At 47.9% G+C, this 15835-nt stretch overlaps 1 protein-coding gene across 1 annotated transcript in view; it reads right to left on the reverse strand.

The window, feature by feature from the left end:
• snx25 (sorting nexin 25) overlaps positions 1-10525 on the reverse strand; it is a 29030-nt gene extending 18505 nt beyond the window's left edge. Inside the window, exons 1-5 of the mRNA XM_064342097.1 lie at positions 10481-10525; positions 8736-8803; positions 8449-8517; positions 5851-6023; positions 3236-3422 (exon numbers count right to left, since the gene is read on the reverse strand). Coding sequence (XP_064198167.1) covers positions 3236-3422; positions 5851-6023; positions 8449-8517; positions 8736-8803; positions 10481-10525 — 542 coding nt within the window. The remainder of the gene's footprint in view (positions 1-3235; positions 3423-5850; positions 6024-8448; positions 8518-8735; positions 8804-10480) is intronic.
• Positions 10526-15835: the final 5310 nt, after the last annotated feature.

The raw sequence follows: 15835 nt of genomic DNA on the forward strand, positions 1-15835 counted from the left end.
AAAAATCTTGACTCAATCTTGGCCAGCTCAATTCTTCCACAGACAAAAGCGGAGGCCATAAATTATATGATTAAATTACCAATGCTTCACCATTCCAGTTTGTGGCTTAATGGATATGCAGCCCTGATTATTTTTTTATTGTTTGTTTATTTATTTGCTTCCTGCTTCAGGGCCATTAGTCCTAATTATTTAAGTTCCTTCAGCATTCCTCCTGGTGTAACATGAGTCAGAGCAGCAGCCCGAATTCAGCTCATAACATACACACACACACACACACACACACACACACACACACACACACACACACACACACACACACACACACACACACACACACACACACACACACACACAACACACAAACACACACACACACACACAAAACACACACACACACACACACACACACACACACACACACACACACACACACACACACACACACACACACACAGTTCCTCATTTCCTTCAGCACTTCAAACACTGCACAGTTAGGCATTTCAGCGGCCTAATTGCGTACATTTTGGCAACATGCAGCAGAAAATGGAACACTGCTGGTCACACGGGGGCCAATCCGCTGCCTCCTTAATAGCTTGTAGCTTGTTAGCGCAAGGCTAGGGACTCAACCTAACCGGTCCGTTTATACTTTTGTTTTTTATTTTCTTTTTCGGAACAAACGAAAACGCTAAGTGACGGGAACCAGAAGGACCGTTTTCTCCGTGCGGTGAAATGCCAAACACTCAGCAAAGGTCTCTCTCGGCAGTTTCATGGAGACAGTGATTTAATCTGGAGACTTGCTTCAGCGAGGAAAAGGACAGCACAATCGCAAAAGCTGCCTGCTGTATCACACAGCTATTTAAAAGTCTGAATAAACCCCAACAGCCCCTCAGAGTTCCTCCTTATTTCCACAGTGTGTGGGTCGCACCGCCAATCTAGTGTGGAAAGAACCCGGGAATGCAGTGCATTGCCAACTGACTTTATTCTTTAGCAACACATTCCCTGGCTGCCATTTCCAGTGCAAACCCAACAAAAGCTTCCGCTGGAGAATTTACTCAGCGAAACAGAAACACGGAATGTATCATTCAGCAAATGCGCTGCATGGAAAATTATTCATGTTTCTATGAACTACCCCCAGAAATTACAGCGTGTTCTAAAATCCTTTCCTTGTTATCCTATTACACTGTACATAAACAGAACATCCGCAATATCCCCATTATTTGCACAATTCATGTTCCAGATTTATCTGATTAAAAATAGACTCTCCCCGTTGTATAAAATAACTCCTTTCAGGAACACAGCAGACACGCGATCTGAAGGATATGGCCAGAGTCAGTCTTTAGGGTCACAAGAACAGTCTCTGATTTATAGCTTTTTAACTCCGTATAAATCAACAGAGCCACAATGACCTTGTAACGGTTTTTTCCCTGGTAGTGTATGTATAACTAATGTACACGTTGCCCTGTGGAGATACTGGCCAAAGTCTGCACTGGCGCGGTCCAGACTCGATCACAAATACAAATGCGTACCTGCACATAAATTTGTACACACGCAGTCACTCACACGCGCACAAACATAACACAACAACACCCTTTAAAAGACTCAGTATAAAAACAAGAGAAGCTAATCATAAATCCTGCCAGAGGCACTTCAGCGAGCACCCAGTATGCTAACTGATGAGCCATATCAGCCAACCAAATGAATGCTTCTCTCAGCCTGGCTCTAAGTCACAGGCTGCAACGAGGTCATGTGACCTTCAGGCAGTATCCCAAGCCGATGGGGGTGAGGGTGGGGGCGGAGTGACTCAGCAAGTCCAGCCGAGCCAGCTCTCGACCTGCCTATCAATCAAAGCCCGCCAACACGCGCAGGATGCCAGACACCCGTTGACCCGCTGAGGCACGGATCAGAGGTGCCTGTGAGGAGGGGGCCGGGGGTGGGGGGGGGGGCGATCGAACACACAGACGAGTCATCCAGCTGATTCACAGACTCAAAGCCCAGACTTCAGGCAGCGCGAGTCCCAGAGGTCCCAGAGTCACCGAGCAGCTCCGTTATTATTCAGCGCTGACCTATTCTTCAGAAAGAGGGAGAACGCAGGGCCACGGCCCCAGCTGCAGAGCAAAGCAGAGCACAGCGGACTTCTTTTTAACGTTTCCAGTCACGCAGAACGGCGGGCGAAGGCAGGAGCCCCTCGATAAGAGCATCACGGCCACCTTGCGGCAGCTGGGCTTCCTTTGGGTGGGGCGGGCTTTCTGAACCAATACTGCACGCAGCCCGCCACTTACACAAGAGACGTGCTGGAGACGCGGGTTTCCAAAGACACGTCTGGAAAGGGCTGTCTGCCGGCGTGAACCCCCCAACCCCCTCCTCCCACCCTCCACCCCCCCCCCACCCCCCCGCCACGGAGCAGCAGACGTGCTGCACTGCACGGGGTAACGAATGACGGTGGCTTGACGCACATTTCCAAAACCCTTTTTCATGGAGCCCCGGGCTCATTCATATTCCATTACATTATTCCGCTCGAGAGCCGGTTCCTGCCCCCCCCGCCCCCCCGTTCTCTCAGAGCAAAAACAGCACCGCCATCATAAAAAAAAAAGTGCCTGTTCCTGACAGCCGCCATAGAACATGTCCTTGTGTGCTTCGGCGAGACGCAAGAGAAGGACATTAGATGAGGCAGAAAACCGCTTGGGATGCCGAGACTACCCTCTGTCACGTTACGTGAACGTGACGGCAGGTTCGACTGATGGTACTGACGACCGCCCCCGGCGACAAAATTCTTTTATATCGCTCCGGGGTTCGGCACGGAAAACACACAGACGAGGAACCAGGAAGCACGCTGCTCGCCCTGTCCCGTCACTAGAGCCAATGGGAGCCCGGGACGCATACTCATGAAATATTGCTGATCTGGGACTAGTTTTGTCTTCTAGCTCATAACGGACAAGGTTCGGCTGTGTACCAGGGAAAACTGATCCTAGGTCACCGCTAGGGTTTTACGAATATGGCCCCAGGACCTGTAACCAAGCATCTCGGGGGAGAGTTGATTTAAGGCTAGTGGAGTGTGGGCGTGGCTGGGCGGCAGTGGAGGGGGAGGGGCTAGTGGAGTGTGGGCGTGGCTGGGCGGCAGTGGAGGGGGAGGGGCTAGCGGAGTGTGGGCAGGGCTGAGAGGCAGCTGTGGAGGGGGAGGGGCTAGCGGAGTGTGGGCATGGCTGAGAGGCAGCTGCGGCGTGATGGGCGGTCTCACCTCAGCTGCTTGAGGAAGTGCACGTCGGCGCTGCCGCTGATGAGCTTGATGAACTCCTCGTAGGACGGCGCGTAGGTGTAGGCCTTCCGGTGGTGCTCGCTCACCTGCTCGCGGTGCTCCAGCTGGGCCAGCAGCGTGCGGTTGATGTAGTCGGGGTCGCTGAGCACCTCCACCAGGGGCTTCAGCACTGCGGGGAACAGAGGCTTCTGTTTACAGACCCGCGCACACACACACACACCCAAGAGCACACATGCACACGCGCAAACACACACGTACACACACACACACTTACACACTCACGCACACACAAACATCCTCACATGTACACTAACACTAACACATACACATTCACGTGTACACGCAAACACACACACACACGCACACACACATGCACAAACACACACTGCCAATAAAATTGCTCTCTCACTTTTATAAGATGACATAATGCTATTATGTGGCCTTAGAATCAATGAGGCAATAATGGAGGGTGGTTGATATAAGTGGGACAGCAGGTCCTTTGGAGAAAAGAAATGATTTTAACGACTAAAATGTATGTGCAGTACATGATGTATATTTGTGATACAACATGTATTATAGATATATATATGCATCTTTTTTAATTAACTGCGTATTTGAGTGATAATAAAGAGCCCACACAAACCATAAGATGGAGAGGAACCATAAGCTACCAGTGAGATTAAACCCTGATCTTAAGAGTGTTGTTCCCTGAAGAGCATCTCTTCCGTCTTTATTTCCTTTTATTGTGGACACTACAGCTGGCCATAACTGTGCGATATCCCCACACAAACTCTCACCAACTGTCATTATACGTGATAAGAATTGCAACACTTATCCAAGTAGCACGCGGGTTCGCATTTGCAGTTCTAAGCAACGTGCAGTTCGCTAAGGCCAAAGCGCTCCGCTTTGAATCTCGACAGGGTTCACAGAGTCAGAGTGACTCGGTTTTGCCGGCGACTTGGGAGACTGAGCGCTGACCGTCCGTTTCCTCAGGCGCCATGACTCATTAAAAAAGAGATGGGGATTCGCAATCGCCATGGCAGATAATGTGCGCAAATTGGAAATGAGCGAGCTAATTAAGCCCAGTGTCCAGCGAGGGCCCGGGGGGGAGTAGCGGAGTTTAATAAACTCCCCGACTCCCGCGCGCGGCTCTGCAGCCTAAGCGCGCTCGGAGGCTAACGCTCGGGGGCTAACACTCGAGGGCTAACGCTCGGAGCCTAGCGCTCACCGGCTAACGCTCGAAGGCTAGCACTCGGGGGCTAACGCTTGGCGGCTAACACTCGAGGGCTAACACTCGGAGGCCAGCGCTCAGAGGCTAGCGTTCGGGGGCTAACGCTCGGAGGCTAGCACTCGGGGGCTAACGCTTGGCGGCTAATGCGCGCGGTAAACAAAGGAGAGCCGCTAGGCTCTGCGGCCTAAGTGCTCTCAGCGATACCGTTCGGAAGATAATGCTCGGAGAGAGGAGAGCCGCTCCGAACCCGGGGCTCAACGGACGCCTTCCGCGGATTACGTTACAGAGCCCGATAAAAGCCGCCGTAAATCTCGATCGAAGCGCAGAGGCCCCAGGCCCCCCGGGGGTCCCAGCTCTGCCCGAGGCGGGGTTTTTAAAGCCAAATGGCTCATCTCGACGATAGTGCCACGCACAGAATCTACAAACGAGGAGAAAAAACCTGTCTCAAGGTTCAAACATGCCAAACAGAATGCTTTCAAACACAGATATTCAAACCTCTTGATGTGCAGTCATAACCACAACACAACAGTGAGATTATTCATCTACCAAACGAAAGGGCCAGATGGTGGATTTGCTGCAACTGGTTACCTGGATGGGAGAGGTTGCTAAGTAACAACAGCAATAAAGATTTTGTTAAGGGCCGTTAATGAGGAGATTTTTCTTCTCACCTAATTCCCGTCTGGCAGATAAACAAGTCCTGTGTGCACACCCCCGCCCCCCCCCAGCCCCTTAATCCATCTACGTTTCCGCTCACACGTGTGGGGGTGCAGACTCCAGTGGTTCGGATGGTCCATCCATCTCTCACTCATTCACTCCACCCTCACCTCCATCACTGAACATTATTACCTCTGCACCCCCATGGACTGTGTGCAATGCCCGGTAGCAAAGCCTTCAGAGCCCAGACACTACACTACGTGTGGTTCAGGCTTGCTCCTGTGGGGGTCTAGGCCGAGGTTGTCTGTGGACCGTACTGTGACAATTGTTTTTTGAAATGCGCTATATAAATACATTTTGATTTGATATGGTTTGATTCCCAAATAACCAAAAACTCACTTTAAAATGCACCATGGCGTGATCAACAAACGCTGCTGATGAAGACCACAGCAGGGGACGAAACAGTCATCACGCTGCGACACACTTAAGAAATAAGCCCTGGGATAGTTTGGAGGTACTAATGTAGTGAGTGGGCTCTGCTGCTCTTCATCACGTTCTGCACCCGTGTCGCTGGTTTGGGCGTGGCCATATCGGGACACACCCAAACCAGCGCGTACCGCAGCGGTTGGGGTTGGTAGGCGACAGAGAGGAGGGCCCAGGGAAGGGCACCGATTGGCCCCAGGCGGTTTGGGTGGGGGGGGGTCGAGCGCACCTTGGGTGGCGATGATCTCCACCAGCACCGCACGCAGGCTGTGGGAGCGGGCATCGCGGGGGGGCAGCAGGCAGAGCGCCAGCAGGCGGGCGCAGCTGCGCAGGAAACGAAGCTCCGCCTCCGCGCTGCGCAGGCACGGGTGCAGGGGGAAGGGCCGGGGCGGGTCCTCCTGTCTGCGGGAGGAAACAGAGAGGGGTGGGGGGACCAGACAGGGGGGAGGGGAGGGGCCAGGGGATGGACCATGCAGTGAGAGAGGGGGAGGGGAGAGGCAGGGAGGAGGAGGGGCCAGGAGAGGGAGGGGCCAGGCAGTGAGGGGGAGGGTAGAGGGAGGAAAGGGGGGGGGCAGACAGGGAGTGGAAATTAGGGTGAGGGAAGAGTCAAGGGAGGGACAGTTGAGATCCATAGGTAGACAGCAGGGTATGGGAGGGGCCAGGGGAGTGGCCAGACAGGGAGAGGGCAGGGCCAGAGGAGAGAGCAAGCATTACTCACAAATTTTATCCACAGAACAGGACAGGTAAAAGCTAAAAACTCTACTCTGGAGCCTGGAAGCAAACTTTCTATTTTAGCAGGAGAGCAATTCCTAAAAAAGTACCGAGTCAGCACTGTGAGAAGCAAACAATTTCTGCAGTCAAACATTTCTATTCTGTTTCGCTTGTCATAGATCCTGCCTGTGCTCTGTCTGGAATGTTCTTCTTGAAGAGAACATTTACATACCTCTCGTGAAAATAGCAAGTGACGAAAGTCACGCTGAGAGTGGCTAAACTAATTTACTGGAATGTGTAAATGTATGAAATGTACGCGTGACACGTGAGAGCAACGTTTCACTGACAGCCTGAGCCGAGCAGTAGAGTTAGGTGGACAGACTGTCATGCCCACACTTCACTAAAATTACTTCACCGAACTAAACTGTACCCTGATCCTTTCCTTCATCGATCAACTGTTCAGCAAACTATTGATTTTCTGTTTGTGTTTGCAAAGCTAATTGCTCCAGCTTTTGCAAAACGATGACATCTGGATTTCAGAGAAAAGCTGCACAGCGCGGTCTGTCTATACCACTCAACACATTACTGAGAGGCCTCTGCAAAGATTTAAAATTTTTTTTTTTTTTTTTAAAGAGACAAATAACAGGTAGAAAGGCCATCTCCTTGGAGGATGTCTCTCTCACGGTGCAGATGAATCTGAATGGAATCATTAACCTCTCCAAGATGATGGATGTCCACGCACCGACAGTCTTCGAACCTGAAGCGTCTTGCAGGGGAATGGCATTCAGCAAAAGCGGCACTGATCATTCAGGCCCTCGTTCTACCGGCTAAGAGTAGGCGATTGCTACAGGGCGATCCAGAGGTGACTGGGGCAGCATCCCATATGAACACACAATGAAAGATGAAACTACAAACAAGCGAAAGCAATCGGCCATAGTCTCCACCTCTGCACCAAACGTATCCAGATATTCATAAACCCAAATTCACTACCGATGTCCCAAGTGGGTACTAATCCCTGCAGCTTTAAAACAGATGCACTTTTAGTTTTTTTTTTTAGCCGTTAATACTTAAAGTCCTAAAACGTTACCAATAAAAGAACAGCACTTCCCTGCGGCCAGAATTAACAGAAAAATCTCAGTTGCTGAAAGTAATTTGCTTCTTATTCACAGCACGCTCTTCCAAATAAATTCCACATACAAATGAACTTGCTCTCTAATAAGACTACTGTGTGCTGCTCCACAGAAAAGCATCTTCAGCCACTTACAAACCTAATATCTATCATGTCATCTGTGACTGGCTCATTATTAGTAAGCCAAACATCATTACTGGTGTCAATCGCAATTTAATAATAATTTTAAGGATAAACAGGCCCTGCACCAAGCTATATATCAAAATCATCAAATTCCTGTGGCCTAGGTTCTGTCTTCTGTCCTTTCTTTGATTGAAAATTATTCAGTAGGGGACACTTCCAGTGTGAATGGAAGGTCACTCACAGAATCACGCCCGCTGTTTGGGTGGCGAGATTCCAAATGAAATACCACGGTCAAAAACAGCCTGAAGTTGCCACGGGTGACCGAACAGAAATTTACATTTGGAGCTCTACCCATAATTCTGCTCAGCTGCCAAAGTGCTGTATGCATTTTCACTTCAGCGATAGAAATGTGTGCAGAATGCCAAAAACAGTAATGTGAAATTAAAATATTTTCATTTGAAAAACACACGCGCACATACACACACACACACAATTCCTTTTTCACCAGGAAATGAACTCGCAAAAATGATCAGGCTAATTGAATTATTCTGCATATAATACTCAATTACAAGAACACAAGTGTTAAGAGCTTCTGGATTCAGCATTACAGGGTTTGAAATGGATGGCCAGATTTATGTCACCTTTGCTTACGAATTATAACAGCCCATTTACAAAATAAATACACGTACACTGTAAAACTAGGCAGAACCACACTGACTCAGCACCTTCCATGGAAATCATTTCTCTGGGTGGCTTTAAAAACTGATGTTGATGGAGGACCACCTGTTATCTCCTAACCAGACAGCTGCTGTGTTAAAACAACCCACCCACCCCTCACCCCACCTCGCCCATGCTGGCTCAAACCTGGTGTTGGCAGCCTTGAGGTTGCAGAAGTGCGTGTGCAGGGTCTTGACGATGTCGTTACAGACTACATTAACCACCCCCCACCCCGCCCGCCCCCCACCCATGCTGGCTCAAACCTGGTGTTGGCAGCTTTGAGGTTGCAGAAGTGCGTGTGCAGGTCTTGACGATGTCGTTACAGACTACATTAACCACCCCAACCGCGCCCACCATGCGGCTCAACCTGGGCTGGCAGCTTTGAGGTTCCAGAAGTCCTGTGCAGCAGTCTGGACGATGTCGTTGCAGACTACTTAACCACGTCCACGGCAGCCAGCGGCCCTAGTGCCTGACCTCTCAGAAGTCTCAACAGATCTGGTAGCTGGCTCGTCCGGCCAGGGCATGTACAGGGACGGACAGTCCCTGTAGGTAGTCAATGGGGAGGGGGGAGGGAGGGGAGGGAGAGAATGAGAGAGAGAGGGTGAGAGGGAGCGGGGAGAGACAGGGCGACAGAGAGAGAGAGAGAGAGAGAGAGAGAGGGGGAGAGGGGGAGAGAGAGCAAGAGAGAAAGAGAAAGAGAGAGAAAGAGATGGAGGGGGGGGACAAGATGAAGGACATCAGCAGAACATACGTAAACATGACCGGGATTAAAACCCTGTGAGTTATTCATACAGAAGACAGCATGTTGAGCTGGGTAGTGGTTGCCATGCCCACTGTATGTGCCCCTGGCTGCAGGAATCACACCCTCATTTGATTTCACGCCCTCAAGTCACACTTTGGAAGAGGTGACCTCCCACGGTGCAAACATAATTTCCTCCCAAAAAGCCATATCACAGCGATTCACCTCCAATATCATGTCTCCATTTCCCTCTCCTTGTTTCTCCTTCACACACCATCCTTACTCTCGCGTTAGGCCTTCTGTTAAAGTCGGAGAAGGAGGTGAAATGAAGGCCAATTACGTGCCGGCTTTCAGCTTGCTTTCGCATCACGGTCTGATAAATTACCGAAGTGCACAGAGAAGCGCTGCAGCCGAGCGGTAATTGGGCCTAAAAAGGGACCCACAGTTAGGATGCCCGGTTTTTAATGAATGCAGAATAATTAACCACAGCAGCGCCCTCAGAAGATCTGCAGAGGCCAGGCCAAGCTCTTTAAAATAAGAATGTAGCCTCCTCCATAGCACTCCTCCAGTGTATTAACAACTCAAAGTACCACTTGATTCATTAGCTGTAATTGTTCAGTTCAATCAATCAGCTGCAGTCTGTGCCAATGCCAAATCTGAAATTGCTCAAAAACTGCGCTAACATTTCTATTTGAATATATAGCTATAATCCATGCCAACTGTCATTTTTTATTGATGTATGTAGGTGCATATTTACAAATTATCAAGGGGTGATACTGGCTTTATGAATGGGTTTGCTGAGAAGCAGTACACTTTTACTTTATAAACTTATGAAAACAAATGTGCGTGCTATTTGTGCATGTCAGTAGAATGTTCAGAACTCTGAGCCAATCAGAACCACTGTTGCTAGGCAATATGTCTTCTGTCCAATCAGGCTAGAACAGCTATTTGCAGTTATTTCAGCAGAGTGATGCGATACATTCACAATATTATGTGCATGAGATGTGATTTGTAATGGCATGTACATATAGCTACATGACAAAGAAAATGAAGTTGAACAGGAAATGGATCAAATACAGTTTATTGCCTTCATAAAAATAACGAAAATAAATGTACTCTGGATATGAAATGCACTGAAGCTGCTGTAAATATCCCTTCCAGCATTTCTCCCTGGCCTCTCACCAGACGATGAAACGCCTGTCACTGCCACAGCACTGGATAAGTGGTGTGAACGCTTCCCTGGCGAAAGTTTCAATCAAATGTCAAGAAGGGTTGCCAGGTGACAGAAGGCCTGGGGTCCAGGAAAAAGCTTCCAGACGAACAGCTCCAGCAGAGACACTCTGTCATGTCATTGGTCTGCCCCCCCACTCCCCACCCCCCACCCCGAACTTAAAATAGACCTGATGAGCTTTAATAAATTGCATCACGGCCCTGCATTACGGTGTGAGGAGGAAGGTCCACGTTCACATTGTTGCTCAGCACCATCTTCTCCTGAGATTCTGCTCCTTAGACTGTGGGAGCTGCCTTCATCGTCGCGACGATGACTCATGCCCGATGTAGAGACGGCTGTTCCCCCCCAGTCTCGGCCATGGCAATTTGTACAGCGCCCGGGAGCAGTGCTTCCGCGGTGCAAGGGGAACTAATTCAGACACAGACAGGCATCCTCCACCCACAGCTCTGCCAACTCATTACAGCCCCCTTTCCCCTACACGGCTCACTTTCTGCACAGCTATGTCCCTCAAGGGGGGGGGGGCTCGGGGCCTGGGGTGTTTGGAATTAATTAATACAGGGAATGAGAGGCTGAACCCGAGCTATGAGTCATGTTACATCTTTTCGAGATCCGGCGTCTGAGCCCCGGTTTCGCTGGTCACCGCGGTGGGGAAACGAAGGTGGACACCAGAGACTGTAAAAAATACGGACACGCACACTGGGACGTGACCGCTGGTTTCACACACATCGACTGCATGCTAGGACCTCACATTTCTCCATCAGCCACGAACACATCTTCAGTCTTACGACAAGAACACTTTGTACTCCTTAGATACGCAGGAAACGGCAACAGGTTCCAGCCAGAATCATAGGAACATAGATCCATAACAGGCTGTGATTCAGACTACATTCAAGCTAATCGCTTGAAGAAATACAAAAAAAAAAAAAAAAAAAACTTTGTATTGAATGGAAATCGGTGAAATTTCAAGAGAAAACATTGATAACGCTTGGCTGTGTGATAGTAAATATTACATGGAGAAAGTGCATTTTCAATACATTATTAAAGAACGGTGCACCATGGGAGAAGAATACTGAGCACGGAACTCCACCAATCGTCCTTCTTTGCAACTCCGCTCCTGTGTGTTCCAATATGTATGACATCACAGTAGCTTCACTGAGGAGCTGCAGCAGTGCACAATGACGAAGCAAACGAGCCAAGCGGCAGCTGACCTCAGACGGCCAATCAAATGTCAAATGTAAAAGGGAAACGCCAAATCACAGGCCAGATTTCAGTTATCAGTCCGTGTGATGTGTCTGGGACCCACAATCCAATTAACGGCGTGTCAGCGCACTACAGAAACTCCCTCGCCGCTAAACTCCAAACTAATGCGGACCTTTCCGATGACCCCTGTGGAACAGGGAGATAAACACGGAAGGAAAAAAATAAAATCTAAATAATGACATTACCTCAGTGGGTAAACCGATTATGCATTCATATCTGGAGGGGTGCAGCTGCAATATGTTAGGCAGGCAGCTGCAGGGGGAGCCACACGAGGAAATTAAAATTTTCATCTTATTTTAGACTTGACAGGGAGACCTTCGTTTAATTTGGCATTTTCTCATGGCGGGTGAGGAAGGTCACACAATTGTGCTTTCACATTAATTTCGCACGCTGACCCCTGGGGTGCTTTTCAGACAAGAACGTCCACAGGGTTTTGGGAGAAAACCCAGAGGCTGTGGTAAGACTGACGTGTAAGGGTATGGGGGGTGTAGGGGTGCGGGTGGGGGGGGTGTGGATGAGTCAGCATGGGACTGTAGCCTGCGGCTCCCACCGGGGAGTGGGGGGGGGGGAGGGGGGCACGTGCTCTTCAAAGCCTTTCCCCATGCTGTTCTCGTGTCATACTCGGTGTGCATGCGCTGTAACCCCTCTGTGCATCGTGCGGAGCGATAATGCCGGTATGTGTTCCCTGCCTGGCGGACGGCGGTGATGACATCACTGCATCAGCTGATCCTCAGCACTCTGCTTCCCTCAGGCCCTGAACTTTACACACACACACACACACACACAGAACGGTTTTCTACACGGCAAGTGAGGACCGAAACCGGCCTCAATCGAAAGCGTAGCGCACCATTATCTCCGAACGGACAGAAAATCGCTTATTTCATCAGGAAATCTTCAATAATTCCAATGACTGCCGAATAACAAATAATTAATTAGTTACATAAAAGCGGAGCAGAAGAAAAAAAAAAGTCTAATTAGCCAAACATTTTTCTACTGGAAAACAACTGGCAAACTCATCACACTCCATAGACCCCAGGTGGACAAAAAAGTGAAATAAGTTTTTTAATTTGTGGAAACTTGAAAGTCAGCCAGTGTAAGTAAGCCTACAGAGATGTTCTTATTGACATAGATTCTCTGCTACACTGCTGAAGGCTGACAAAAAGCCCACTGTTACTTGTGTGTGGAGAATAAAGTCAAGATCCAAAACAGCCCAATTATCAGCTTGAGTGTAGTGAGCAGTCACATATGTCTGAGCTCCACAACAAACAGTAAACAACACATAAACAAGTCCATAGTGTGGAAGACACAGACGGGGTCAACGCCCGTAAATTCGCTCATTAAGATAACCAACTACCTACTTTCTTCCCAAAATACACAACAATCCAACACAGGGGAGGGGAAAGTAATGAAGATTAATGAAAATTTACAAGAAAAACATGGCTTCCTCCCAACAACACTGTTCTAGTTATTAACTCAAGACCCACAGTACCAAAAGGACAACTTTTGCTACAGAAAATCAACACAATCAAGAGTTCCTCAAAAGCCCCGAACTCCCATTTACAGTAACTACATACTGTAGCTTCTTCATATTTCACTCCTTATTAAAGGAAAAATCCAGGCTAAAACATTTATATTGTTAGAAAATGTGTAGCACAATGTGAAGTTCATTCCAGGGTTTATATTATATGATACTTGTAATATAGGCTATTTTACTTTATGGCCAATTCCAATTTTTCAGTTGCTACCCTGTCAGGCTTCTTCTGAGTCAGCTCCAGTTCGTTATTTTCCTACATTACCCAGAACAACTTTAGCCACCCCCTTAGTGACAGCGTTAGCTAAAAGCTAAGTTGGAGACAGAGGGCCACACCACATGAAGCCATTCTATTGCATTCTGGACTATTGAGGAAGCTAGCAAAATCTGTTGCACTGGAAACACAGACATTGCACTTTTTCACCTCAATGGGTTTTCTTAATTAAGCATACCCAATCAGGCATTCATGAGATGTACAGAATCACCTACCCAGCACCCAGCAGCCATTAGTCTAACACTGCATTTTTATTGGTCAATCTGGAGCCTGTGGAGGAACTGTCGCATGCAAGCGCCGACATTTCAATTAAACCAAAGTCTATTGTTTTCTGAGCTGATTTAACTGAAATAAAGACTGCTTTTATCTGTGTTCTCTAAAACACAGAGCCTATTATTATGCTGATCAGCCCAGCATTTAAAACCATATCTCAAGTGAGGGACAAGGTCACATCTGTGATGCAGACAGGGAAGGGGAGGGCTTGTCAAAATTGTTCCAACTGCACTGAAAAGTCTCAATAGCTCAGCCAGCTTGTGTTCGTCTTTTACAAGGCTTTACAAGTCCAGGCTCTACTACAGACTGTCAGCAAGTGGGATCAAGGTGAGTTTACCATATGCAATTAGATTTATCTCAAAAGCACAATTTTACACCACAGCTTAAATTCCACCAAAATACAAGACCTGCCTCTCTTTTGCCAACCAGAAATCTTTAGAAAACTTACCTGGCAAAATAAAAGACTTGTTCTAAATGCAGGGGTCTGCAAAGTTACACATTTTAAGAAAGACTTCTGCGTGGAGAAAACGGAAGAGAAGAATGATTTCACACCATTCGATGGCTGACAGCAGGTGCTGTGCTCTATACAAGCAGTCATTGGTCCGTGCTGTAATGAACTGCGCCCAATCAGGACGAGGGAAAAAGCCAGCATGACCTCCACAGAGGCCACGCCCACCTGCCTTGCTTCCACATAAACACACAAAGCAGAGTCAGTGGAGATGTCACTCTTCCACATCTTCGAAATGCACTGTGACAGGCAGGCCCCAGGGAGTGCCCACGCTGTGTCGACAGGGCCCCTCAGACCCCCACTGAGCCGTCTGTACAGATGCCTGACAGGTCATTACCATAAAACACCTGCCCATCTAAGCCCTGCATCTCTGCGTCAAATTCGGACACACTTCTCCCTCTCTTCCTACCAAATCTCTGCAATTTATAGCATATATATGCAATATAATTCAACAAAAAAACACACCGTTCACAAATTGCGTTAGCAAATCGGAAATATGAACTGAGAATTTGTACCAAACCGCAATGAAACTGTAATTACACCTTATCAGTGACTTACCTCTTTATATCACCGATGCCAAAAGGCCGAAATTAAAATGAAATGAATCACACTTTCCAGTGATTAAAAAAAAGAAATGCTATCAAAATGAGACAAAGAAGCATGCCTTGGCACTACTGCTAAAGAACACAATGTGGGAAAATCAACAGTGTTTCACATAAAGAAGGGTGAGGAAAAACAAATTAAGAAGCACACAAAAGAGGCCAACAATTGCAAGCCACCGTAAAAGTAGATGCCAAAAAAACGCCTGAACATTCTTATGAGATCCTGCTAATGAGATCCTAATTACCATTGGTTAACTGCTCAAGATGAGTCCTAAACAAAGCCCCACTCAAATATCGTGGCCAAAAGTCGATTTTGTGCCAGCTCATTCATACTGTGTTCAAATTGAGCCTAGATTCAATAAGATTTGGCACTGAATTTCACTACCAAATAATTTCATTTTTGTTTTTTTACCTGACAAGTTCAGTGAACACCAGAATTAGCCAAACGTGTGCATGTTTGTGTAAAAAAGAATAACATTTGCATTAATTTAAAGTAAATATTGTTGATGAATGTTGACCGAATCGAGCCCTCTATTTCACAACACTGTCACAGCTGACATCGCTAAGAGACTGGAGAAAATGGAGTAGCGTTTCTCCGGAGCAATATGAGCCTACCTGCCACTCAGAGAACAGAAATCACTTATCCGCACCAAGCTCTCGCGGTAAAAAATAAATAAATAAATAAATAAATAAAATAAAAAAAGACCGCTAAAATTCACACCCCAGCTCCCGCGGACGCCTCATCCCGACTTTGCGCCTCAGAAATTCTCCAGACCATTAGCGCCGCGTGAGCACACAACCGCGGGTTCAGGCGACAGCGCCGTGTGCTCGCGGATAAGACTCTTTTTTATTTGTTTTTCAATAATGCGCCACGCTTGAGTGACTGTGTAGAAGCACCCCCGCTGTTATAAAACTGAAATCCCCCAGTGCCCTGTTGTTATGGGAAACTCGACAAAAAAAATATGAGCAGTCTTCCACAGAGAGCTTCATGTTCAGTCACAACCTCAATATTAACATCCCCCCACAGCAACCAAATGACAGGATATGTTGTCCAATCATCTCAAATGGCTGTTTCTGAGTGACATTAAAATCTCAAGCCAAACCGTAGGTAATTGC

The sequence above is a fragment of the Anguilla rostrata genome, chromosome 7 (genome assembly GCF_018555375.3).
Source record: "Anguilla rostrata isolate EN2019 chromosome 7, ASM1855537v3, whole genome shotgun sequence".
NCBI lineage: Eukaryota > Metazoa > Chordata > Actinopteri > Anguilliformes > Anguillidae > Anguilla > Anguilla rostrata.